Source organism: Triturus cristatus, chromosome 5_2 (genome assembly GCF_964204655.1).
Source record: "Triturus cristatus chromosome 5_2, aTriCri1.1, whole genome shotgun sequence".
Classification (NCBI taxonomy): domain Eukaryota; kingdom Metazoa; phylum Chordata; class Amphibia; order Caudata; family Salamandridae; genus Triturus; species Triturus cristatus.
In genome coordinates, this window is record NC_140588.1 from 1,091,579,901 (window position 1) to 1,091,607,669 (window position 27,769).

At 44.8% G+C, this 27,769-nt stretch overlaps 1 protein-coding gene across 1 annotated transcript in view; it reads left to right on the forward strand.

The window, feature by feature from the left end:
* Nucleotides 1-27,769, forward strand: part of SDHA (succinate dehydrogenase complex flavoprotein subunit A) — a 207,259-nt gene that overhangs the window by 154,043 nt on the left and 25,447 nt on the right. Inside the window, exons 11-12 of the mRNA XM_085608457.1 lie at nt 6,237-6,355; nt 14,986-15,097. Of these exons, the coding sequence (XP_085464583.1) occupies nt 6,237-6,355; nt 14,986-15,097 (231 nt within the window). The remainder of the gene's footprint in view (nt 1-6,236; nt 6,356-14,985; nt 15,098-27,769) is intronic.

Below are 27,769 nucleotides of genomic sequence, written 5' to 3' on the forward strand. Positions count from 1 at the left end.
GTTTGTGTTACACCCACATTCAACAAGTTAATTAAACAGTGACAAATTATTGAACCTTTATCCAGGATTTTATAATGTAAATTCATCCATAATCTACAGTATCACCGGTTACTGCAATAATCGTGAAGTGAAACCAGTGCTCAAGGAAGTGCTCGCGATGGGAATGGAAGGGTATAAGTGCTGATAATTACAATATTTACAATGATGCAAAGACCTGTGTAACAATATTTGAGTTGCTAACTAGTCCAATCCTAAGTATCAAGACGCTGTGAATACGCATTTCATCATCCGCATCTGGGCATACATCAAGAGTACAGGTCACGGTAAAAGAGAAGTAGACGTTTCAACTGCAAAGAAACACGGAAGGCCAGTAGGTCCTTAAATCGGGGTCTCAGTCGGGCAGCTGTTAAGGGGTAGTGTCACTATTCCCTCTTCTTGCATGTTCACTAATGCTGTTTTAAAAAGTAATGTTACTATTACTACAGCTGGCGGGATAGGGCAGAGTTGATCGCTCACTTCTGTAAAATGCAGTGATCTGCTGGTCACTAGCTCGCTGTGATGAAACTTGTGAAAATTATGTTAATCTTATTGTTTTATTACCTTCGGTTTTGAAACTGATTGAAACTGAAGTAATAAAGATCAGTCCCAGATTTTTGTACCACAGGCGCTGAGTGGTTCTGGCAAGGTACCTACGAACAGGAATTATTAGTAGCGAGAGGGGTGTCATTAAAGGGAGTTAGACTTGTGCCCTGCTGCTCGATTACTTAGCCTGGTAACGGCACCACTGTTAGTGGCGAGAGGTGACATTAACTGGAGTTAGACTTGTGCCCTGCTGCTCGATTACTAAACCTGGTAACGGCACCACTGTTAGTGGCGAGAGGTGTCATTAAAGGGAGTTAGACTTGTGCCCTGCTGCTCGATTACTTAGCCTGGTCACGGCACCACTGTTAGTGGCGAGAGGTGACATTAACGGGAGTTAGACTTGTGCCCTGCTGCTCGATTACTAAACCTGGTAACGGCACCACTGTTAGTAGTAAGAGGTGTCATTAAAGGGAGTTGGACTTATGCCCTGCTGCTCGATCACTAAGCCTGGTAACGGCACCACTGTTAGTGGCAAGAGGTGTCATTAACGGGAGTTAGACTTGTGCCCTGCTGCTCGATTACTAAACCTGGTAACGGCACCACTGTTAGTTGCGAGAGAGGTGTCATTAAAGGGAGTTAGACTTGAGCCCTGCTGCTCGATTACTAAACCTGGTAACTGCACCACTGTTAGTGGCGAGAGAGGTGTCATTAAAGGGAGTTAGACTTGTGCCCTGCTGCTCGATTTCTAAACCTGGTAACTGCACCACTGTTAGTGGCGAGAGAGGTGTCATGAAAGGGAGTTAGACTTGTGCCCTGCTGCTCGATTTCTAAACCTGGTAACGGCACCACTGTTAGTGGCGAGAGGTGTCATTAAAGGGAGTTAGACTTCAAGACCACAACAGTCCTACACCGGCCTCCTTGCTCTGGCTATCCCTTCAAGACCACAACAGTCCTACTCTGGCCTCCTTGCTCTGGCTACCAATTCAAGACCACAACAGTCCTACTCCGGCCTCATTGCTCTGGCTACACCTTCAAGACCACAACAGTCCTACTCCGGCCTCCTTGCTCTGGCTACCCCTTCAAGACCACAACAGTCCTACACTGGCCTCCTTGCTCTGGCTACCCCTTCAAGACAACAACAGTCCTACTCCGGCCTCCTTGCTCTGGCTACCCCTTCAAGACCACAACAGTCCTACACTGGCCTCCTTGCTCTGGCTACCCCTTCAAGACCACAACAGTCCTACTCCGGCCACCGTTTCAAGACCACAACAGTCCTACACCAACCTCCTTGCTCTGGCTACCAATTCAAGACCACAACAGTCCTACACCGGCTTCCTTGCTCTGGCTACCACTTCAAGACCACAACAGTCCTACTCCGGCCTCCTTGCTCTGGCTACCGTTTCAAGACCACAACAGTCCTACTCCGGCCTCCTTGCTCTGGCTACCGTTTCAAGACCACAACAGTCCTACTCCGGCCTCCTTGCTCTGGCTACCGTTTCAAGACCACAACAGTCCTACTCCGGCATCCTTGTTCTGGCTACCAATTCAAGACCACAACAGTCCTAGTCCGGCCTCCTTGATCTGGCAACCCCTTCAAGACCACAACAGTCCTACACCGGCCTCCTTGCTCTGGCTACCCCTTCAAGACCACAACAGTCCTACTCCGGCCTCCTTGCTCTGGCTACCAATTCAAGACCACAACAGTCCTACTCCGCCCTCCTTGCTCTGGCTACCCCTTCAAGACCACAACAGTCCTACTCTGGCCTCCTTGCTCTGGCTACCCCTTCAAGACCACAACAGTCCTACTCCGGCATCCTTGCTCTGGCTACCACTTCAAGAGCACATAAATGACAAGGCTTTGTTATTGGTCCACAGAGCATTGATTGAGTGCAACCTTCATCCTTGATGGAAATATATGTTCTACTATCTATTGCATCCTACTCAGTCACACCGGTGCTCCGAAACCATGCTTACAGTCATTTCCACCATGAGGAAGGTTGGCCTGGTTGCAAGAGCTTTCTCCTTTGGCTCAGCTTGACTTTGAAATGCCCTTCCTGTGACGTTTTCGACCAGGCAAACCTTGCTTAAAGCCCAAAGATTGCTGTGGTCTTTGCACAAGAATAATCACACCTCTCGTCGACTTTTCAAAAACAAAGTCTGCTTTAACAAAACTAGCATGGTAAACTCACTCATTTTGAAGTCTCCAAAAGTTCTTCTGCAATAAACCCCTCAAACTCAGTCCTCGGTCAGACACTAATCACAGCACCTGCTCCTGATGAGTCTGAAAACCCTTGCTTTGGGTGAACACCACCATAGACCTGAGTGCTAGTCAACCAGGTCATCAAACTTTGCTAATAGTAGGTTTCCAAAGGCGTTTGACTCTGTGGACTGGGATTATCTCTTCGGGCTACTAACACACTTATACGTTGGGCCCAAATTCATTAGCCACATCAAACTGTTACACACTCGCCTCCAGGCAAGGGTACGGGTCAAAGCACTCTCTCTCCCCTTTTTGGGGAAGGAACCAGTTTGTAGGCCTTGGAGTCTGAGACCCCTCTGAGAGGGTCCACTGCGTTTAGGGAACCTCTCACAACAGAGATGGGGAAATGATACCACTTCCCCTGGGATCACAGCTTACTGGACGTTGGACGCAGCTTTGACTTGTCTACCGGTTAGTGTCCCTGTCACCCTCCCCTCCTCTTTCCATGCTGTGTCTCTCACCCTCCCCTCCTTTTTCCCTCCTCTGTTCTCTGTCTACTTCCCCTGCTCCTGAATCTCTCCCCTTGCCTGCTTTTTCCCTTACATATTTGTCCTTTTTGTAGTCTCGACCTTACATGTAACTACGTTTACCAAGCTCTTATAACTGTGTAACCTTTGTAACAATGTAACCTGCAACTATGGTCTGATACTCATGTAAAGCGCTCCGATACCGCCGGGTCTAGCCAGCGCTATATAAGACCTTTAAATAAAGACACTGTGTCCCAATGGCCCGAGATAGAGAGGGGTACCTGGCACAGGTGCCCGTTCTCACCTTTTCTTTTTGCTTTGGCGATAGAGCCTTTGGCAGCCTGGGTGAGGGTCAACGCACTGTTTCGTAGATCTCAAAGGTCTCAAACAGTTGGCAACAGGATCTCCATGTACGCGGACAATGTCCTGTTTCTAGATAACCCTACTGAGTCTGGCCTTCGGGCTCTGCAAATACTAAACACATTGGAGCTCTACTTAGAGGACATACTTCATGTGAAGGCCTATCTACCCCATTGCCCAATGCCCCGCAGTCATGCCATGGGCCACGGAGTTGCAGGCTCTTCCGACCGTATTCAACAAATATCTGGAAGTGTATATAACCGAAAACGGAGCCCTGGTGCTCGAGGCAAACCTTTACTCTCGAGTGATGGGATTGGCCAGGGGCGTTAGATTTTGGACCTCTCTCCTGTTGGTCTCCCTCCCGAGAATTTTATAACTTCAAAAATTCCCCTTCCCTGTAGGGAGAGGCTTCTTTGTCAGGGCTAATGCACTCTTAAGAGACCTCTTGTGGAACGGAGGACTACTCCGAATTGCCCTTGAAAAATGCTGTAGGCCTACCTGTGAGGGTGGCATAGCCACCCCAGATCTGACGTTCTACTATAGAGCCGCACATCTATTGGCACTCAATGGTTTGAGGGGTTTGGGTACTGAGTCCAAGCGGCATAGGGGTGGATAATGATTCAAGATTGCCTCTCACATGTCAGCGACTAACAGCAGTCTTTACCCGCTTCAGCTAGAGTGATGTTGACCACTTGGTGGGTAGCTTCGAGAGCTGCTGAATGGGCAACACGTCTCATGCAGGCTACCGTGCTATGGAAGGAGACCAGACTTTCTCATGTGTCTGCACTCCGCGACTTAGCCAAATGGGATGCCATTGACACTAGGAGACATGATCAAAAATGGGCACTTTGTAAAGCTGCTGGAAGAATATTGTATGCATCGTACCTACATTTACGATACCTTTAGCTTTGACACGTGCTTAAACCATACTTGATACAAAATCCTGGCATAGTCTCCTCTGGAGGCAAAAATCTTACTCTCACACATCAAAGCCCACAAACTGTCAGGTTCTCTCTCAGACATTGCTCCGTAAGCAATCAAATCCATTGTCAAATCTGAGGGAAGTGGGGGCAGGTGACCTGGGGCCACTTGAGCACAATGGAGAGAGGCTGTGGCCGCCTCCAGAGAGGTTGTGGCTGCCTCCAGAGAGGTTGTGGCTGCCTCCAGAGAGACTGTGGCTGCCTCCAGAGAGACTGTGGCTGCCTCCAGAGAGACTGTGGCTGCCTCCAGAGAGGCAGTGGTGGCCTCTCAGTTCCGCCTTACACAACTTAAATTATACACCGCACATACCTCACAAGAATACGGCTGCTCAGAATGGTGCTGACTGGCTCTAGGTGTCGCCTGTGATGCAACAACGCCACAGAGGATTTAGCTACATGTGTTCTGTAGCTGTCTGACCCTGTCAGAATTTTGGGTCTTTGGGAGCGGTGATGGGTTGTAGGATCCCATGGGAGCCGAGGCTGATTTTACTGCACATTACAGATGATGTGAGAGGTGACTGACATAAAAGGGTGCTGCTTTGGCTGGGTGTGCTGATGGCAAAACAGGATATCTCACAAGTTTGAAAGAACGCAGAGGCACCCTCCCTGGACTGGTGGGCAAAGGGCATGCACTACTGTATGGGCTGGAGCGCCCGATGTAGGGGGAGCCCTCAAAATTTGGAAACACTGGGCTGGAGACCGAGGGGTACATATTGAACCATGTTTGTCCAGGCCGTGGTCCATGGCAGTAAAATACTTTGAGGCCACACCACGCTAAGACCCGGGGGAGAGCTTAGTGCTTGTTCTAAAGTGTATCTTTACAACACATTGTGCAAAATTGTATTGTGGCCACATCGACTTAAATATACTGTAATGAGAGCTTAAGTGCCAGGCTTGGTTTGTTTTAGCGATGAACCCTCAATAAAAAGTTTCCCCCAAAAAACCACATGCTTTAAAACCTGCTTGGTCAATTCATGTCAAAATAAATAGACCACTTGCCTAGCTATGGTGTCCCTTGCAGGTCATTCAGAACAGGGCCCTTTCTGGTGTCACTAATTTCTCATTCCTTAAAGCAGGTTCTAGTCTCCACTGTCTAAAACTAATCTGTTGAAAACCTCCTTGTCAACATAACCCTTAGTGGATTCTGACAACTTTAGATCCATTTCCTACATGCCTTTCGAATCTACAATTCAAGAAATTGCAAAGCCCCACTTTAGAAATGATCCATCAGATTATAAAGCCAGTTTCCCAGTCAAGGCAGCCATAACACAACCTCCTTTGCAGCGGTAACCAGAAAGAACTGGCCATTTCCAACTAATAGGCCCGTCTACCCGTACATCACCCTATGCATCTCAATCTTAGTAAACAAAATGAAACCGGTGGTGGGACTGTATATAAACCGCAATTGTATTGTTAATGTAGGGCATGTTCTTGGTAATTACAATTCTTTGTAATTGTTTGAGAATTGTGATCTGTATGATTCTAATTGGTTTGTAAGGTTTTTGTAAACTGAAGATAAACTTAAACTGATAAAGAGGCCGTTCTTCGAAGTCCACAACCTTATAGCCTTGCGATTCTGCTCATCAGGTGACCCCGTCCCTTCAATTAAGCCCAATGCCGGTGAAGCATCCGTTGCAAACCTCGACAAGTTACGATTTGCAAATGGAAGTACAAGAACCTCCGAGCTGCGAATCAATATGCAGAAGGTAAGAGGCCATTTTCTTGACCCTTATGCCCTTCTAACCTACATCATTTCTCACCCCTAAGGAAATGACGCACACCTTTTTAAATCTGTTCATGCTATTAATTAACAGAAATCCACTCCTCTAATTCGGATTGCTTTGGTTTGTCTCAAATGACATGTGGTATCTGTTGGTCAACGGTCATGTTGAATGACGCAATATCTGTTTAATCTTTTATCGTACATATTGTCTTCGTTTTGAAAACTTGGAATCGGGGCAAGCGTGCTGAATCTAAACTCCTTTAACTCAGACTCTGTATTCCTTCATAAGCATTTTCTTGGTTAAAAAGTCTAGAATCCCACTGGATATTCTAGACCTTACGTAAAGATAAAATGAAGCATGAGAGTCGTAATGAACAGATCTATGAAGGGCCTTGGCTGTATATGTCAGAATATTGACAACAGAAATATTGTGGCAGCAAAATATATTGTGACCTGAATATAGACCACCGAAATATTGCAAGGGAAGTACAGCTTTACAATGCTTAACTTTCCAACCATGCAACTTGTAGCCATATAGAAAACATCTTTGTACCTAGACAATATTTTCTAAGTATAGTAAAACTATACTCATCACTGAATACTTTTGTTCACTTTCATTTTAGTAATTGATATTTCGGCCACAATATTTTATATCATAATGTTTTCTCACTGGTAAACCACCTTCTGCGTGGCTTGTGAAAGCCAGGCAACCTTTTTGCTTCTGCTTGAATTCTGACTTACCAAGTGTTTTCCTCCAGTGAAGTGGCCAATCTTGTATGCAAACTTGAAGTGCTCCGTGCTGTTTTGGGCATCAGATCTGAGCACTGTGCATAATGCATCCATGAATGAGGCCTTTACTTGGAGTTTGGGGGAGTTCAGAGGTTCTTGTTTACCAGAGCAGCCACTGGCGCATTCCAGCCAAGCAAGTCCTTATAGGCTCTTGCCTCTCGCAGGGTAGCGAGGTAGAGCACTTAAGGCTTACTTCAAGAGGTGGCGGGCGTTAGAGGTTTAAGAACTGCTTTACTTTATAAAAAGGAAAGAACTCTAAAAGGCATATTAATACTACACTCATAGAAAACCAGAATGTGCTAGCACCTTCTGGGCACAACTTGCAACCCAAAGTTCTGCATAGTTTCCAGGAGCTATGTACTAGATTTTCAGTTAACAGTGACTTCTGTGGGATGCTTTGGGCAGATTCTAGCCTTTTCAGCGGCTGTCGGTTGAATGTGAAGACGGATTGATGGGATACAGGCAGGGATTCTAAGACCAAGGCTTTTCTTTTCATGTCTGCTAAAAGCTAGAGACTAGAAGGATACCAAATGGGACCCCTTCCTCCCTGAAAGCCACAATGCAAAGAGTGCCCGCTCTAAGCAGACCTCACTCATTCTTCAAGGTCTGGCTAATATCCCTCAAATAAGGTATATCATAAGGAATTGCCTGGCATATTTATGTCCAGCAACCTTCAGAATGAAGTATGTTTTAGTAGTTTCTGCTGCCCCTACATCTGGAGTATTAACTCAATTTATTATTATTATTATTTAGAAGTTTTATATAGCGCTGGCCAGACCCGAAGGTATCTGAGCGCTTTACAACAGTCGTCATTCGAGAGTCATACAGTCTAGCAGAAAGTATACATATAGGCTCATGTCGCTTTGAAAATTCTGCATAATGTATAGTAGGAATGCACGAAGGTTAGGTAGTATTTAGGTTGTGTGCCTTTTACTTGCATCGAGCCTCCTTTGGGGAGGTGTGATAGCGGCAGGGGTCACGGAGGTGTAGGCAGTAGAAGACTTAATGACCCAATAGCAGAATGCAGCAGTGTGTTGGCTTGTGAGCTTCGGTTCGGGAGCAAACAATTGAGGAAGAGGTCTTTGAGCTGTTTCTTGAATTTCACAAAGGAGGTGATAGACCTGATATGGACTGGAATGGAGTTCCAGGTTTTTGGTGCATTTCCAGCGAAGGACTGTGTTGCGGTTTTTTGTTTGCGTGTTTTCAAAGGGATGAGGAGTAGGGTATTGGTGCTCCTGAGGTTCCTTGCCTGGCCGGCTTTCTTGAGTTTGGAGGCTAGGTATTCAGGTTTCCCTTTGTGCAGGGCTTTGTGCGTAAGGCAGGAGGTTCTGAAGCTGGCACGCATTTCGACAGGGAGCCATTTTAGTTCTCTGAGTGCGGGTGAGATGTGATTGAATTTCTTAACTCCGGTGACCATTCTAGCTGCTGCGTTGAGAGTTTTTCTGAGGGGAGCTAAGTGGGATGTAGCTGTCCCAGTGAGGGTTGCGTCCCCGTAATCGAGTCTAGACTGCACTAGCGATTGAGTCGCTTGTTTGAGGTCTCTGTGCGGAATGAAGGGTTTTATTTTGTTGAGTAGTTTCATGTTGAGGACCGCACATTTTGCGGAGTTCTTGATGTGTTTTGCCATGTTGAGTCTTGGTCTAGGGTGATTCCCCAACGATTTTACAGAGTCAACCAGGGTGAGATTGCCGTTGAGAGCATCAATAGCTTTTAGCCATTCTAAGATTTGGGGGTTCTCTTCTTTGTTGGAAATAAGGAGGATTTCCGTTTTGTCTTGGTTGAGTTTTAGATGATTTGTTAGCCAGTGTTGGACTTCTCTTAGTGTTGTTGAGTCTCTGGAGGTCGGCAATGGAGGAGGTTTCGAGATAGATCTGGGTGTCCTCTGCATATAGGTGGAAGGGGATGTTGGCTTTTTTGAGTATGTTGGTGAGGGGTTCCATGTAGATGTTGAAAAGTTGCGGTGAAAGTACGGATCATTGGGGGACACCCCTGCTGACTGGGTGTAAGTCAGACGTGAAGTTTTGGATTTTGATTCTTTGGGTGCGGTTGTGGAGGAAAGAGGCGTACCACTGTAGAACCACCTCCTCCACACCTACCCTTTTTTGAAGGACCTTAATGAGTCGATTATGGTCAACCTTGTCATATGCCGATAAGTCGATGAGAATGAGTAAGCAGCATTGGTTCGTATCAAGTGACTTGTGCATGTCGTCTATGACATTGAGGATTGCGGTCTCAGTGCTGCAGTGTTTTCTGAAACCTGATTGGTGGGGGTCTAGAAGGTTGATGTTGTCCAAGTGTTGAGTCAGTTGTAGTAGGACGCACCTTTCTAGGATTTTAGATATGAGAGGGAGGTTGGAGACTGGTCTGAAGTTGTTCAGATCACTGGTGTCCAGGCCTGGTCTTTTCAGTAATGGTGTGACTTGGCCGACTTTCAGGCAGTCCGGTATGTCTCCAGTTCTTAGAGAGCTGTTTATGATCTTGCTCCAGCGAGTGGCTAGGCAGAGTTTGTTTTTTGGCCATTTGGGTGGGTATAGGATCGAGGACGTGAGAAGAAGGTTTGGCGGAAGAAATTAGTTTGACTATCTCCTCTACCGGGATGGGGTTGAAGGATTTCGAGGGTTATGGGGGGGAGTTTGGGTATGGGTTCTTCTGTCCCTGGAAGACGGATCTTGTGAGGGGGACAGAGGTTGTTATCCATTGAAAGCTCGATCTTGGTGATTTTGTCACTGAAGAAGTTGGCAAAGTTGTCACATTGCTCTTTCGAGGCCTGTCCTGAGGATGCAGGGGGCTTGGAAGTTTGCTGCCTAATGAAGAGTTCTTTGGGCCTGTTATTTGCGTTGTTCAGAGTGTTGCAAAAGAATGCAGATTTTGTGTTCTTAATGTGGTTTTTGTACTTCGCACCAACTGATTTGAGGTGGTCGTGGAGGATTGCGGAAGGGTTGTTCCGCCAGAGTCTTTCTGCAGTTCTAAGTTGTCTCCTTTCATCATCGATGTCTGTGTTGAACCAGGATCTGGATGGAATGTTCCTGGCTCTTTTTAGTTTCAAGTGGGCTAGTTGGTCTAGAATGGAAGTCATATTTGTGCTGTAGAGAGGTGAGTTCTGCTGTGGAGAGATCCTCTATGTGGATGTGAAGGTGTGAGCTTACCTTTTCTTCTAGGTCGGTCACGGGAATCTGAGTTAGATTTCTCACCCATTTGTGGGGGTTAAGCATGAGGGATTGCTCTTGGAACGTTTGCTTGATGTGGCATAAGATGATGTGGTTGGACCAGTCAACAGGCAGGATGTGGTCTATCGTGACTATGTCTCTTTGGGCAATAATGGCATCTAGGATTGCTCCTCTATTGTGAGTTTCCTCTGAGCGGTGTTGAGTGAGGTTGTTGGTGTGGAGGAGATCCTTCAGGGTTTCGATTAGCGAGTTATTTTCTTCGTTCCAGTATAGGTTGAGGTCCCCCAGAATCAAGTTGTTTGCGTCTCGGAGTGAGCAATTGGCAATCAAGTCCGATGGATGTTTGCCGAATGTGTTGGTATTGCCTGGTGGATGGTAGAGTAGATGACAGAGTAGTGTTTTTTTGTTACTTGTCTTCATGAATACATGTTAATAAACAATGAAGGTAACACCTCACAGGAGTGACTAAAGGAAATGCTGGTAGTGAAATATTCACTGTCACTGGGCTTCTCGTCATTGAATGAATGAAAGGTATTCTTGTAAAGCGCAACTGTCACTCCAAAAAAGGAGCATCCTGGCAGTCCGATATGGACCAAAACCGTAAAAAATCTGAGATTTGAGAAAGAGGAAATTAAATTAATGACTGGCCGAGAGAGTCGGGTGCTGTAAAGAGTCAATTTCTTGAATGTTGCTTCACTGTTTATAGTACAGAGGGAATTCAGAAGTTAGTTCTAGGCTCTGAAGTCTAGTACTGAAAAAGACTTGCCTCCCCCTCGCACCCTCTCACCCTGCGGGTCTTTACTCAAAAAGATGGGATCTTGAAAAGATTGGCTGAGGAAGACCTCCACGCCCCATTGTGTTTTGTAATGCCCAAAACTGGCCATGAGATCCGATGGTCCACTATTTTTAAATGCCCTAACCATCCGTAGAAAAAAGGACCCTATTATGTACGGGCACCCACTGAAGTTTTCTCAATGCAGTAGATAAAGAGCTCCACTTAGGAAGTGAATTTTTGATTCTTTATCAGAGCCCAACAGTGGAAAATACAATTTTGTATGTTCAAGATACTGCTAATTAAATGAAGTGCCATTGGTTCATTCAGTATCTCTATGGATGTATTGAGTCTATACATAAACATATGTCATCGGGCAGGAGAATTTAATATACAGATTAGGTACTTTGAAGAAAAAAACACCTGAGATCAAAAAGGCTTTCGCGCTACAATACCTGAATTAATTTTGATATTTCTAGATTTTAGAATAGTTATATATTTCTCTCTTCATTTCACTTCAACCTTGATGGACTCTAATGTATCTCCGGCATTTGCAAACTAGTGCATGAATTCTCTCTTGGAGAGTGCACGCACAAAAAACATATAATAATTTGCGACTTTATGGACCGTTCCATTACACATCACTTAAAAAATATGTACCTTATAGCCAGATAATTTGTTTCAAAATGTATATGTCAGATGGTGCTGTCTCCTAAGAACAGCTGCTAAACCTCAGGATGAAATTGAAATAGATAATTAATTTCGATGACTTATTATAAGAGTGAAGTCTGAAGGTGGATTGCTGTGTACAAGTTACTGTAGATCAAGAATCCTCTGCTCAGTATCTGATTAGAGCTGATTCATAACCATATTGAGTACTATGGGTATCTTTGTCAATGCCGAGACGAAGAACCATGAATATATAAGTTCTCATTGGCACGTCGCTGAATGTCTTTCAGTAGGGACATGGAAGTGAGAAGGCGTGGTCGGTCCGAGACCGCTGCCCTGAGACAACGGAGGATGCGGCTGCACTTCATTTGGTCTTGGTTTGATTAAAGCACAGCTTTTTCATGCAGTTGGTCGTACAATCTAAGTGGGTTTCTCCAGCTCGGAAGACAATAGAATCTTGCGGTTATTTGGTGAACAGGTTTCTCCAGCCTGCTGATGGTGGTGAACCTGGGTAAGCCTGATGGCATGAAAAGACTTGTATATGTAATTTTGCAGGTAAATTCGCTGGAGAATGTTAGCTAATGTTCTGGTTGGACTGCAGGGATGTGAAAAAGGACTGTGAAGCAACACACTTTTGATTGGTCTAAGGCTAAAGTTGCACGACCCACTGCCAGTGCATGTCCTCCTCATAACTGTTGTAATTTAGCCCAGCAAATCATTGAGGGGGCTGGAGCACTGATTTTCAGACTGCCACATAGCACAGGTAGTCATTTGAAGTTGGAAGGAAAGCACGGCTATGGGTAACAGTTGTTGATATTTTTTTCTTTTCTTGCTAGAAACCAGCCCTTAACCAAGCTAATGTTACAGAAAGAAAGACCGAGTGGATTACACGGAGTACTCCATCGCGGTGTAAGCTGGGTACAGGGAATACACTTTGGGCAAGCCAGAGCATGTAGTAAACACAGAAATCCTTGGAACTGTTGCAGAAAGATGGATTTCATACAGCATTCTTCTGTATTCCTGGTGCCTAGTGATGCCAGTGGGTCGCTCTGAGTGTATATTTGTGCTTAGATGATGCAGTGTTGTATTTTTTACTTCTTAAAGCATTGGGTATCAAAACAACCTACCGTCAAACGCTAGAAAATCGAAATAGAAAGCCTTCTAGTCTGTCGGGACCTCCCCACCTATCTGCCCCCAAATCACTACCTTAACCCATTTACTATCTCATATTGGTAGCGCGACGTGCAATACATGCACTAAAAACGTTTATCCTCTTCAAAAACATACCCTTTATCACAGCAATATACTTCTTTAGGCTTCATTAGACTTGTTGGTCAGGGCCATGTCTAAGCCTCGCCTGACGCTGGGGTGTGGCATGCCGGTGGAGTAATTTATGATGTTATGAAGTACACAGTCAGAATGTGTGAATCTGTGTCTTGGGGTTACCCATCCTTAGAGGCAGTTGTGGACATGACTGAGGCAATGTAGTATTCTGCTGGGAAGCACCAGCTGCACCCAGGCTTCATTGATCCATTTGTGGTCAGAAAAATCTATCTGCTATCCTCAACGTCCATGAAATAAGCTCTTTCGGTGGCTTCGTTATGGAAGTCTTGACCAATCCCGAGAGGCGAGACCCTATTTTGAAGGCAGGAGCAGCATTAAAGTACAATCTACAGCACAACAGTAGGAAACTCCTCCTGTTCCCGAACGTGAACAGTACCACAAGTCAGAGGGCACAAATAAGCAGAGGTATGAAAGGAACTCTTGAATCCTTTCATATCTGTGGAAGTAGGAACTGCACGTTTGTTGTGCAAAATAAACTGTGGGATTGATGCCAGAGGGAGTCTATGCACTCCCTCAGAACCTGGTGTCCTAGAGACCAGCTAGCTGACAATGCCGCATAAGTCCCCCTAACCTAGATGGGTAATGAATGGTTTGGGAAACCTCAGAACATAAGCCTGAACCCGCCCAGTAATCCTGGTAACAGATCTAACACCTCTTGGTTCAGCCACTTGTGTGCTCGCGGAGAGATATATAAGAAGGACACAAATAGGCTTTTTCAATATTTAATGAACCACCGTGATTCTTGTATAAAATGTATGCCCTGCAATGATCAATAGACAGAAGCAGATTCAGGTGATTAGAAGTATGAGGACTGTGAAGAGAATGAACAATCCTACCATTGTGCTAAAACATTGTTTATATGCTGGCATATCAGCAATCAGTAAAGTGTGCTCGTACTGTGCATTTCCTAACCTGCCTGTCTAGGGTGTGTGTGCTCTGCCAAGAATCCCCTATAGGAGAATCTAACTCCCCATTACCTGAAGGCAAGGTATGTAGGTCTCCGTCTTGGTCACAGGTTGGATATCCCTCCTCGCAGAGGGATCAACAGGAACCAGCTAAGTTGAAAAACCAACACAACGATGGCCTCGCTAGTGACGGCCTCGTCCTCCTCTCCTGAGCACGGAAGTGCATGTGCATTTATAACAATGGCATCCATACCTACTCGCTGAGCTGACATTGTTTATCTCTTGGATAGCAAAGTCACCTCATGAACTAAATGAAAAAATAACATTTGCATAATGTGTGTCGGGCTTTGTACAAAATGGTCAAGGTGTAGTGATAGTGTTCTTGCGAAGAGGTTTTGGAAGCGAAGTGGTTTCGGAGACATTAACCCTGCACTGTCACTCAAGTGAATGTTTGTCTAAGTCATTGTGTGAAACAGCAGGCAACTTGAGAAACGTGTGCATGTTAAAATAGCAGTGTTTCTTACCGGCCTAACGTAGCCACATGACTGACCCTGCTGGTGACCTAAGACAATAAGACTTTAATTAGCTACGATCTCTAGACAGTGATCATTTTTCAAGGAGTTGGGAAACCCTCAACTGAGGATGGAATGAGTGTTAACAGTTTTGTCATGAGATGTTGCTTGATTCGCCTTTTGTTGGGTGACCGGTGCAGGAGGGGAACTGATATGCTTAATATAAGCTACAACACTGTGTAATGCCATGTTGGGAAGGAGCCCTCTTAGCTCTTTTCATTTCTGTTTTTCCCGTTTTCTTATCACTGACCTAAATGGGGTGAAATAGCTGTTCTTTTTATGAATGAACACAAGGTAATGTGACTGGGCTATTCGCGTTAAAGGCACACCAGAGAAATGTCTCTTTCTTGTGATTGTTTGATCTACTATGACTGAATAATCTGTTTCCTCTTTAGACTATGCAGACCCATGCCGCAGTCTTCCGCACAGGCCCTGTGCTGCAGGAGGGCTGTGAAAAGCTACAAGCTGTTGCCAATTCAATGGATGACTTGAAGACATTTGACCGAGGTAAGACATTTATGTAACTGTTGTGCCAGGTGCGCGAGCAGCCTCTTGTGCATTCTTCCCTGTGAATATCAACGTTCACAAATTGTGTAGTCTTGAATGAGAAACAACCGTCATGTAAAACCAAGCCTCACCAATCACTCTGTGTATTGAAGGCTTAGTTGACTGTAAACCAGTTAGTCTGTCATATAGTACTGAGGGGGTAAACAAGAGCTTGGATAAGCGAACAGCAGAGTGAAAGGGAAAATATAGAAGGAAAACATCTGACTTTCTTTTTTTTTTGTAATGACTTCCAGGTTGTGGAAGTACGTCTCACACCTCTTTCTACCATTCTTTTAGCAAGGGATTGTTTATTCCTTCAATAGTAAGAAGGAGGCCTAGGCGCCAACCCTACATCCCTGTTCGCTCTTGAACAGTAGGCAAGTCAGGGCTCATTACATCCACATGTTTACCCTGCCTATGATGACGACTGCACTGAGCCAGCTTTCTCTGAGAGCAATGCCGCGGCATACGCTTTTTAAAAATATATTTTAACTTTTCGGACACTATGAGCAACTGGCATACGTATCTTTGCTTTGTCGAAAGCAAGCCCTGAAAGGCCCACTACAGTCAACATTGCCGTTCAAAATAGTGTTACTTTGAAAGTAGAATGATGGCTGTTGGGTGATGGCATCTGTGTCCTATGGGAGACCGACACTGAGAGGGGGCAGACCGATGGAGAGACAGGTTGCTTGATCGTGTGCCTGAAGAGGTGAACTGTTGTGGGCTCATTTCTATGCTGCTCAAGAAGGTTCATAGTTTGAACGTTGCAGCCTACAGTGCACCTCTCCTGTCTCCCCTGCTGGACCGGAAACCTGGTTGGGGTTTATTTTCTAATAAGATCACCGCATGACTGTGTGAACCCTATACCTCTGCTTTTTCCTACGTTCTTTTCGTGGTTGCTTTCCCCATGTGGATTGACCTTCTATCTCATGCCTTTGCACATCCACTTAGACCAGCCTACATCAGCCCCAGGTTCAGCAGCCATGTTTGCATACCAGCTGGATGATCACACTACAACATGTCCAAAGGGCAAAAACTCCATTACTGGCCAGACCGGACCACCAGGATGGACCTGCACATGGCTCCTCCACCAGCGCTTTGTTCAACATTTAGCTAAGGAGGTCCTGTGCAGTTGTACAGGAGCGAAGCACACAGACGAGACACCGATCTAGCTGCAGGAGGAGGCTGAGTCTGGGAGGTTTGTAAAGTCTCCTTTCTGCTGAGCCTGCGGAGAGCATTGGAGCTTACTTGCTTGCACAAGGAGATGGAGTGAGCCTTCAAGGAGGAGGTGACCGAATCCACCTACAACAGACCAGGTCTACCTCAATGCAGGGGCCTGCTTGGACAGACATTGTCCAATATCCATAAGATCACCCCTGCCAGCTGGCCAGACACCAACATCACGAAATGCGTTTGATGACCTGCTCCACCATCTTCATAATTAAAGGGATTGCCTGCATCATTCCAAACTCTTCCTGCGTGACTGAGCTGCCTGTACTTCTCTAGCATTAGATCTTTCATAGATTCACAACCGTCAGGCTGGGAATTACTAGTATCAGTATAGCAGTAAAGAGTGTTAAAATGACTAGAGGCCTGACAACCAGTGTTTGTTTAGCAGCACAACCATGTTACTTGAAAGAACCCAAACTTCAGCCAAAGTGGTAGAGTTCCTGAACTTTCTACTCCCACCCCCATCCCCAAAGAGGCCATCATAGTTCAGATTACTATTGATCGTCATGCGTGAGTGAGTACCTAAGAAGAGCTCTTCTGTTACTTATCTCTGACCTTACATTTGCTACATTTTGGCTTCCACTGGTGTTCCAAGTAGTTTTGTTTGAGTTTTTCAGACTTTAAATCTGTGGTCCACGGGGACTCTTCCTACTGTGACCATGGCAGATAACAAAACAAGGTCTCTCTTGAAGTCCCGCTCAGACTGCGAACAACAGATTTATACAGATGATATGCATAATCAGTGCATTTATCATCTTCATTCTTCTCACATGGTGTTATGCTGTGAAACCTTCCCTCTAAAAGACCTACAGACATGGAAAGGAGGTTGGTTCTCTGTTTTCTGGAGAATTTTCCCCTTACCAAACGGAATGCTTCCTCGTCTAGCAATATTTGTATTAAAAGTGCTCCTTTAGGCAGCGCCACGTAGGGGTCACTGTAAAGAAAGCATATGGAGCATCTCTAGCTGGAGTTTAATTCTGAGCCTTTCAGCTCCAAGGACGAGATATAGCGTTTTCTAGAGAAAGGCGAAGGAAAATTGCGTGGAATAAACTGCTCTTAAAATGGCACAAAAATCCAGCTACTCTGGCATCCTGTCAGTTAGTCCCACCTAAATATTTTTCAACAAAGACTCTTCCGTTGACTACAATAAAGCAACCATCATCAATCACTCTTTCTGACATATTCTTCAGGCAGTGCCCTGTCATCCAAAAACAACTACTCAACGATGACACTGTTTACAGCAACCTTGTTGTTTACGATGACCCCAATAAATGCAACTTCGGCAGCACATTTGTCAACTAGGACCACGATGGCCACACTGTCAACAAACCTTGTACAGTCTATGATCCCATAAAAGGCTAAATTACTTTTTTTTGCCAATAACACAAAATATCAAGGAAATGCTAAGTTCCAGGTGAGCAGCAAAATCCGTAAGAAATAGGACAGCATCCCTGGGCATAGAAAAGATCTTCAAAGAGCTCTGGAAGACCCCTAAATACAGGGTTTATATATAGTATATGAATTTGAGTGTAGCTGAATTGGTCTACACACTATTGACAATGCACATTTTGATTTAAACTCACAAATGTGCTAACAACGGCACTGCAAAATGAAGTCCTGCTTGCCACCGCGTTGGTGTGCAATTGGCCTATAATGGTTTGTGAAAAGGGTTTGGTACTCTGGGCTTCAGATTGTAGTTCAACATTAAGTCTAATGGACAATGTAATCCCACCATGGACTGTCTTCTTGACAAATAGATCAAAGAAACCATCCATATTTTCCTTTGGTTTCCGTATGCAGTGCAAATTAAAGTGGGTGCTAATCCACTCTCACTTATACCCTAACTACTACAAAATTCTTCAACCTATGGTGTAACGTATCTACACCATTCAGATCTACAAAAAACAACTAAAATGACCCGTTTACAGCTGAAAAAATCTCCCAATGGGAGGTGTTAACGAAATCCCAAATGACCAATCGCACATGGTTCTGCCTTACCTTTATTCTCTAACATTCAACTCAGAACCATTCGCTTCGTCACAAACCTGATCATTTACTCGCCTAGGAAGTACTGTAACTCTCGGTCATAATTAAGACCATCTTCCACGGCCCTCAAGCGCATGATCCATCTCGCCTCATGCCTCCGCAGTGTGAGTTCTCTATTACCTCCCGGCGCTTCCATCTTCACATGTTCAATACCACAGAATTGAAATGATTTATGTATATCTTGCGCTGTACAGTTATGTATATGTTCTGCAATGGGATACCTCTGATCATTATTTTTAACTGCTCTCCAGTGTTCACTAATCCTATCTTTAAGAGCCCTTATTGTGCTACCCACATATATTTTCTCACATTTACACATAATCACATACACAACATACTTTGTGCTACAGTTAATGTTGGACACAATATCATAGATTCGTTCTCCATTAAAATGAAATTGCTTTGTTTTGTCCTTAGCATGCTTACACATGCGACAATGGCCACACTTAAAGAAACCTTTACTAAAATGTGAAAGCCATTGTTCCTTCTCAACCTCTGCTGGGTAGCTTGGACTCAGGATTGTGCCTAATGTTCTGCCTCTCCGATAAGTAATCTGTGGTTTATCTGGCAGAAACTCTCGTAATGTTTTGTCCGCCTTCAGGATATGCCAGTGTTTGGACATACTTTTGTACAAAATAGTACTGATGGGAGTATAATCAGTAATCATCCTAATCATGTGTGACTTATTTCTAGGTTTTTTGGATTTCAAGGTGGATGCGCGTTTTATCTTAAGTGCTCTCTGTGTTGCTACCTCCAAATCTCTTTTACCATAACCCCTTTGAGTGAACCTCCTTTCCAGATCTTCTACACATTCCCTGAATTGACTATCCTCACTACAGTTGCGCCGTGCCCGTAACATTTCTCCATAAGGGATTGCCCTGATCTGATGCCTGGGGTGTGCACTGTCAGCATGTAAAATAGCATTACAGGAAGTGGGTTTCCGATGCATCTTACTGCAAATTTTGTCATTGTGTATGAATAATTCTACATCTAGAAATACCACATTAGTGGAGCTCATGCATGAGGTAAATCTAATATTCATAGCATTGCTGTTCAAATAGTCAATGAATCCTCTTAATTTTTCTTCTGTTCCCGTCCATATCATTATACAATCATCAATGTATCGTCCCCAATACAAGATGTCATCATTCCAGTGTTTACCAGCAGGGCCCCATATCACTGTCTCCTCCATCCAGCCCATAAATAGATTTGCAAACGCCGGAGAAAATCTTGAACCCATTGCTACTCCTTGGGTTTGCCTAAACCATTCCCCATTAAATAAGAAATAATTATTAGACAATATTAAGTCTGTCATGGTTAATAACATCTGGGTGTGTCCCCATTGGCTTGCTGGCTTTTTCATAAGAAAATACTCAATGGCTTTGATCCCTAAATCATTAGGTATACTTGTATAAAGTGATATGACGTCCAACGTTACTAATTTCATACCAGATTCCCACGTGATATCACCCAGTATATTCAGGATGTGCTTGGTGTCCCTAATATACGATGGCAGATTCACTACCAACGACTGTAAAAACACATCGACATACTGAGACAAATGCTCTGTTGGTCCTCCTATTCCTGCCACAATGGGCCTCCCTGGTGGAAATGGGAGGTCCTTATGAATTTTTGGCAATGTGTATAGACAAGGATATCGTGGACGGTTCACCTTTAGATACAATAATTCTTCATCATCTAAGAGACCTTGATAATGCCAATTCTGTAACATTCCATTAATTTTTGTGATAAGAGAGAACATAGGGTTGTGCGGAACTCTTTGATAGTTTTCTACATTATTCAATTGGGAATAAATCTCACGATCATAATCAATCTTATTCATTATAACAATGTTACCCCCTTTATCTGCCTTTCTAATAATCAACTTGGGGTCTTCTACTAGTGTCTTGAGTGCCTGACGTTCATTTATTGATAAGTTATCCCCACGATGTTTAAAAGAAGGGCTTGACTTACGCATACCAATCTCAAGATCATTAGTAACTAAAGTATCAAAAATCTCCACATTATTACCACTGATTAAGTTCGGGGACCATCTTGACTTTTCTTTCAAACCACTTGTCACTGATAAATCTGGTCTTACATCTAAGTCTTCCAATACCTTCCCGATAGTAACTGGATCTTCCTCTAATTCCGTTACAGAGAGTAAAGTCACTGTATCCTGAATATCCCTGATCAACAGTACATTTGACACTGGATCACAAATTTGTGAAATACACTCTTTATTAGGTTTAGGATTCAAGGCAAAATGTTTTTTCAACCTTACTTTTCTAACAAACCGAAATAAATCTATCTTGGTGTCACAAATGTCTCCCTTATAATATGGACAGAAACCCAAACCTTTTTTCAAAAGCATTATCATATCATTTGTCAGGGTTTGATCTGAAAGATTGATAACTTCCACGTCTCCTACTTCTGATGTATTTAATCCTTCTTGTTCCAAGAGCGAGTCTTCATTCCTATTTTGTCCCCTTCCGTTCCTACTTCTCTTGCCCCTCCTTGTTTTCTTGTATTGTCTACTCTTTTGACCTGTTCCCTCTCTTGATGCGATTCACTTCCTGTAGAAAGGAGGAATTCCCCAAAGGGCATGGTTGCCTATTAATAGTACTCAGTCCACCCTCCACATCACTACCACTCGTTGGTATTGTGCTCAGTGATGTATTACTAGAGCTGGTGGACGGCGTTTCTGCTATCTTTCTATTTTTGTCAGTTACAATCAGATGGTCATATTTTTTGGAGAAGGTAAAAACTCTCCCATTATTATAATCTACTTCGTCCCTCTTAAGCTTACGTGCCTTTCTTTGTTTAACATCATTTTGATGATTTATTAGAACCCCTTTTAAGATCTCATAATTCTTTGCTGTTACCTCGGGCATATTGAGAGATGCGATTTCACCCTCTAATTGAGCAATCTCCAGCTGTAAACTTATCACTTTTCTTTCCGCATTTTCGATCAGAATTTCGATCAATTAAACTGAGCTAGATGTAAGCTCCTTCTCCCAAATTCCAAGGAGATCCTCGTCTAGATCATCGTAGGTTGGGATGATCTGGGAACGAAGACCCCTTGGGATCCTATTTAGCTTTAAATACTGTTTGAGCGTGGTGCCATCCCACCATTTTGACATTTCTGAACGCCTCAATCTCTCTAATCTTATAAATTTACTTCTCAATCCCTCATTCTTGGGTTGATTTGTTTCTCTTATAGCTTCTGTTACTGTATTTCCTTTGCACAGATTATCAAACAACTCTGCAGCCAGTCTGTCTCTGTCCAGATTATCACTCATTTTGATAATTTAAAGATTTTGTGGTGCTGCAACCCTTAATTAGTACAAATTAAAGTGGGTGTCAAGGGAAAGAACGCGCAATCTGCAAAATTACACAATCTTTAACTGTGCGAACAAGAATTTACAATACGGTGCATTCAACTTGAGGTTTAAACACCCAAAACCCTCAAAAAACAATCAAAGATTGATTCATGTAATTTCTTTTGTCGAAGCACACGTGAAATCAGTAATCAATGTCTCTTGTAATAACCACGAAATAGAAAATAATTTGCGTGGGCTTCTCTTCTTCTTTATTTTCGAGTTGAATCTTCAAAATTCCATTCTTATTCAGGCTTGATATTATAGCATGTGCCGCATGTCTGGGAATGGTGCCATCACTAAAATTGTTCAATGCTCACATTCATGATGGTGGCTAAGCAGGTGTAATGAATATTTAATCTTTGAGGTAAAATTGTTAAAGAATATAAAAACGTGTTAAACACGGGTTACTTAAAGTGTGAAATCACACGGCATGTTTATTTCCTTTTGCACATGGAAGCAATGTGGGCTATTAAGAATGGAATAAGGAGGTTTTTGTACTCCAATTTGTATTGTTTATTACTTCCAGCCCTGAGGAAGTCGTATGGGTTAATCCCTTATCGACGAAACGCGTTGGGGAGTGGAGGAATGTTTGCAAATTAAAGAATTTTGAAGATTCAACTCGAAAATAAAGAAGAAGAGAAGCCCACGCAAATTATTTTATATTTCGTGGTTATTACAAGAGACATTGATTACTGATTTTACGTGTGCTTCGACAAAAGAAATTCCGTATGCAGTGATTGATTTTAGTTCCCGATGTCTGAACTAAAGGAATGGTCTCAGGAAATCCTCCTACAGTCAGTGGGACTGGACCCAAGGTCAGGGTGAAGTTAGGATTTCTCAGGCTCCCAAACGACAGCCGGAGATGTGGGAAATCAGTTACTTACCTGTAAATAGAGTTCTCCAGGACTGATATCTTTCATTGCCTCACATGCTTGAGTCATTGACAGTCGTCAGGCTGGGGATCCCGGTTACATATGTATGAAGCTGGTTTTGTATGTAGTACCAAAACGAGGTGCACTACTTAGAAAGTCCAGATGGCCCATTTTGCCTTACAGAGCTTAAATGAATAATCCCAAATGCTCTCTGTTGTGGCAGTGTGGGCGAGCAGTTGAGGCTGATCAGAGGGTAGTGTTAAGCATTTGTTGCACACATAGAGTCAACAAATGAGACACACACTTAAGAAAAAACTCAAGACCAATTCAGAAAAATAACTTATTTTTATAGAATATTATACACCAGGATCATCGGGATAAAGTAAGTGCTCTTCTTGCTAGAGATTTTCAGATACAAAAAATACAGCTATCAGATTTTAGGCATGAGCCTCTAACACAGTGAGTAGGGGCCAAAGTCCAAGAAAGTACCAACAGTTCATGTTTACCTGCCCTGGGGTGTCCCGGGGCAGAGGTGCTTTTCGCTGTTGCTAGCCTCAAACGCTACACTTTGAAGTCAATGGTGCACAGTACCTGCAAAGAAAAGCTGCAAGTGGGGACTGGGGAACCATTTGGGCAGAACCCAAAGGGGGCTCAGCCCTTGAGGGTCTCTGGAGCAAGGGTGGACCATCGGTAGGCTCAGACTCTGGCTGTGGGGCTCGGTGCCGAGGTGTTTTTTCCAGATGGTCGCTTGCGTTGGAGGCTCTCTTTTTTAGGTCGATCTGGAGAGGGGGATGATACAGGACAACAGGGCCACTCTCTACAAGGGCCTCTCTGATGTAAACTTCCCATGACGGTAGGTCTGTCTTGGCAGTGTTGGATACTGCCAAGCCTTGGCCTTTTGCATGGGCTCTGGTACCACGGGTATTCGTGTAGGGCAGCTCCTGGGGGTCCTGGTGTCTTCCAAATTGACAGGGAGGAGATGGATCTGGCTCTTCATAGGCAGCTGCTGAATAGGTGGGCTTAGTGGTCAGCAGATCAGTAAACCGGACGTTTTTAGTCCGTGCCTGCAGGTAAGTGTCTCCACCACTTCAAGGGAGATGCTGGCTGGTTGGCGAAGTCCTGGCAGCCCTCCAATGCTCTGGGAGGATGCACAGCTGCAGGACGAGTCAGGTCTTTGTAATTGTTAGGGCCGGAACAGGCAGGCAGGGTTTGGTGCCAAATCCACAGCTAGTCCACTGTTCTTGTGCTCTTCGGCTCTTTTTTTTGTCCACTTCTTCTTTAGTCAGTCGAAGCGGAGTTCCTAGTGTAAGGGTGCCACCTAAACACAAACTTTTGGGGTGTTAAGCGGAGTGAAGGGTGATAGCCAATGGACTACTTACCCCTGGGTTCACTACACCTATATGACCACTTCCTGCAGGGGTTGGCATAACTCTGTCCTAGAGTTCCTAATTCCACCAAAAACAAGATGGTGTAACCCTTCTTTGATGGCGCAGACCACCTTAGGGGTATGACAAGCCTGGTGGTGCAACACCTCTACTTCCCGCAGGTCCTGGTGCCAAATGGGCCTCAGGGCAGAGGCTAGCATCTTCCAGGTCTGGGGAATCGGGAGTTGCTTATCAAAGGCAGCAGGAGCTTCAATACCCCTGGCCTTGATATGCCAAATCACTAGCCATCCTGTTGCAAGAGGTGTGAACACCTTCCTCCGGAGCAGGCATTGTTTCTGGCCTCCGAGAGCATGGACTTTCACCTGCAGGGAGTCAGAATCTTATCTGTGGCACCAGGCTGGACGATACCAGTCAGCCAGCGCACTAGAAACTATAGATGTTTCAGGGGGCACCTCTAAGGTGCCCTCTGGGTACAGGTCTTAATACATTGAATACTGGCAACAGTACAGAATTATCAAGACAAGGTGTTCAATACTAAACACCATAGGTTTCAGTAAAGCCATCATGTAGCTGGGGAACTCGTAATGACTAGTTACCAGTGCATGTACTTAAGATGGCTTCCCTATTCACTTATACTACCTAGTAATTGAACTAGTCAGCCCAGGGGTAGCTCCTCAAAAGACTCCAGACCTTACAGAATGCTGCAGCCAGGCGCATCCTTGACTTCCCCAAATGAACCCACAGCGCCCCCCTCCTGAGACATCCACTGTCTTCCCACCCATAAGAGATACCAGTTGAAGATCCTTGCGCATGCCTACAAAGCCCTGTACAACCTAGGACCTGCCGACATCAACCATCGACTGAACTTCCACCAACCCTGTAGACACCTGCGCTCCACTTCACTCGCATCCCCCGGCATCTTTTGCAGCAGTGGCTGCTCCTTCTCCTATATCGCTGCCAAGACATGGAGCAACCTCCCCCTCCAGCTCCGTACAGCCCCCTCGCTGGCAGACTTCAGAAGGAGACCCAAGACCTGCAGGCTCTTCGGGGAGACCGCGCCCAGGTACCCCTGGGGTGACACTGTTGTGATTAACAAATGCTGATTGAGTTAAGAGCAGAAGTGTGATGGATGCACATGCTAGATAGTCAGACTCTGGCTAGGGAGGTTCACACGTGCATCTATTTTTTTTTAAATGTGTTTATTACATTTCAATACATCATGTTCAAGATGTCTGTCTAGCGCATCTCAAAAGTTTACACATCTACCAAAGATACACATATACAGTGAAGGTCTATACCTCTAGTTTCCCATACCATTTCCATTGGAATTTCAGACTTGCACGTCGTTGTCAGTTTGGGTCAGCAGAGCAGTTTCTCATGTGCGCAGATAAACATCATCTAGTCTTCTTCCACATCCTGTGGAGTCAACAGCATCTATCAGTTGGGCCATGTTGTGTTATCCGCTTCAACTTCCGGGTTGTAATGGATCACTTTCATACACAGTTCTTCCACTGCACGTTCCAGTGAGTGTTTTGTCCATAGCATATATTCAGACCCCTCTCCCCTCCTTGCTTCAAAGTATTGCTATCCTTCTAAGTGCCAGGATCAGTTCTTGGGTTATGCATTTGTATCGTATTTTTCCCTTTCGGGTCTTTATGTAGTATCCGTATACGTTGTTTCATGTCCGTCTATCGTGGATCTTCCTTCATTTTGTACGTCTCTCACAGTGCTTTCCCAATACACAAAAGCTACTGCACACATCCACACCATATGCATCCAATCCGCTCCATCCATGTGACACTTGCATCAGTTTGACCCTGCTCGCCGGTATATTTTGCGAATGAAAGTCGATGTCATACATACTCCCTGTAGCTATTTTATATGTAATCTGAATCTTGGGTCATTGGACTCTTCCAGTATACTTCAGTATCCTTTTCTGTTCTGAGCATCGATATGTTTCCGGCATCTTTCTCGTTTTTTCTTCAACTCTTAGCATTAGCTTTGGTCGTTAGGACTTGATGGCCTTGTAGTTTTCCCCCGTGTAGAGTGGTGTCCCTGCTATTAATACGGATAATTCCAGGGTGTGCTAGGAAACCCTACCCATGCGTATCCCCAGGCGCCAGACTGGATCCGGAAGATTTTACAGCTTTCCTCCTGCATGCTAGTGGATGGAGTCGTGCGCTTCCACACTGACTGTGTTCCACCCAAAGTCTTGAACGGAGCCACATATAAATGTCACCCCTGTGCGCTGATGTCCGTTCCTTCTTTCAGTGCCACCGTACTCCGATCCAGAGCTGGCTCCCAACTTTCTTTCCTCCGGTTTTATGATTTCTTTCTCCAAATTATTTGTACCAATTTGCAAGGGCTTTGCCTCACCTAAAAGTACGGGATTTAAGCCTTGTAGTGACTGCTGCAAATAGATGTCTGTGTCCGATCCCCCATGAGGCCTGCCTCTAGTGTTTGCCGCACGACTCAATCCTAGGAGGAGTGCGCCCTATGAAACCAAAGGCAATTTGAGACTTGAATCTGTACATTGCTGAACACTGAAAGGAGCCTTGAAAGGCCATCTCCCGCTGGAAGTAAAGGATGCTGACCTGTTCCATGTCTCAAGGACGTTCCTGCGACAGGTTGAAGCCTTCTGGTAGGTTGAAGTCTAAGCGGAAGCACAAAACGGTTAAGCGGGATTCGTCCCAGTCTCAGCCTGAGAAGTAGTGCAGAGGTCAAGGTGCTTCACTGTCCAGCTCTTCAGTTGCCTGCTTAGGAGCCAATACAACAGCTGGTCTCAATGCACCACAAGTTTCTGAGTCCGTCTGCGATGTTGCAGCAGATTGAGACTTCAGAAAGGCCATGTTGCAAACTTTTTGGCACACTGCTCTCTCACTGTGGTGAATGCGCCAAGTATGCCTTCATTCTGGATACCGCTGGCGGGTGCACCATGTGTACTGTCTTTCTCTCCTCAATCCCCCTCCAGGTTCCTCACTGTTGCCACACTTTTAATGCAGCACCCAAATCCACGCTTGTTCCTGAGACATTGACTCCTGAACGAGAGGACGACTCCATCTCCATCCCTATAGTCCTATCTGACCCCGAGCCAAATCCAATTCAGCCTCAACTGAGGTTGCACCTTGAAGCCATACTGATACATCCGGCACTTCAGAGTCACACTCCACCAACTCAGTTCATACTCTGACCTGACACAACCAGTATTTGGGGATGACAGTGGTGATGGAGGGGAGTATTTTTCCCAACATTATGAGGATGACAACTTGTATCTGTATTGACAAGATGTCAGCGGTTTGGCGCTTCAGCAGACACTGGATTGTGCCTCCTTCCGTGGTGATGTGTGCCTCCTTCCGTGGTAATGTGTGCCTCCTTCCGTGGTGATGTGTGCCTCCTTCCGTGGTGATGTGTGCCTCCTTCCGTGGTGATGTGTGCCTCCTTCCGTGGTGATGTGTGCCTCCTTCCGTGGTGGTGAGATGCATAGAAAAGGCTTAGGACTTGAAATTGCCCACTATGAAAGCCAAAACTAGTGTTCTAACTGAGTTTTACAACCTGGTCAGACTTCATCAGTTCCTTCACTCCCATTTAATGAGTCCTGACACACACTTATGGGCATCTGACCCAAGCCATGCTCCTGCCTTCCAGTAAACAGGCAGGTTATTAGATGCCGCAGACTGGCACCAGGCTCCCCTTATTTTATTTTACTCCACACGTTAC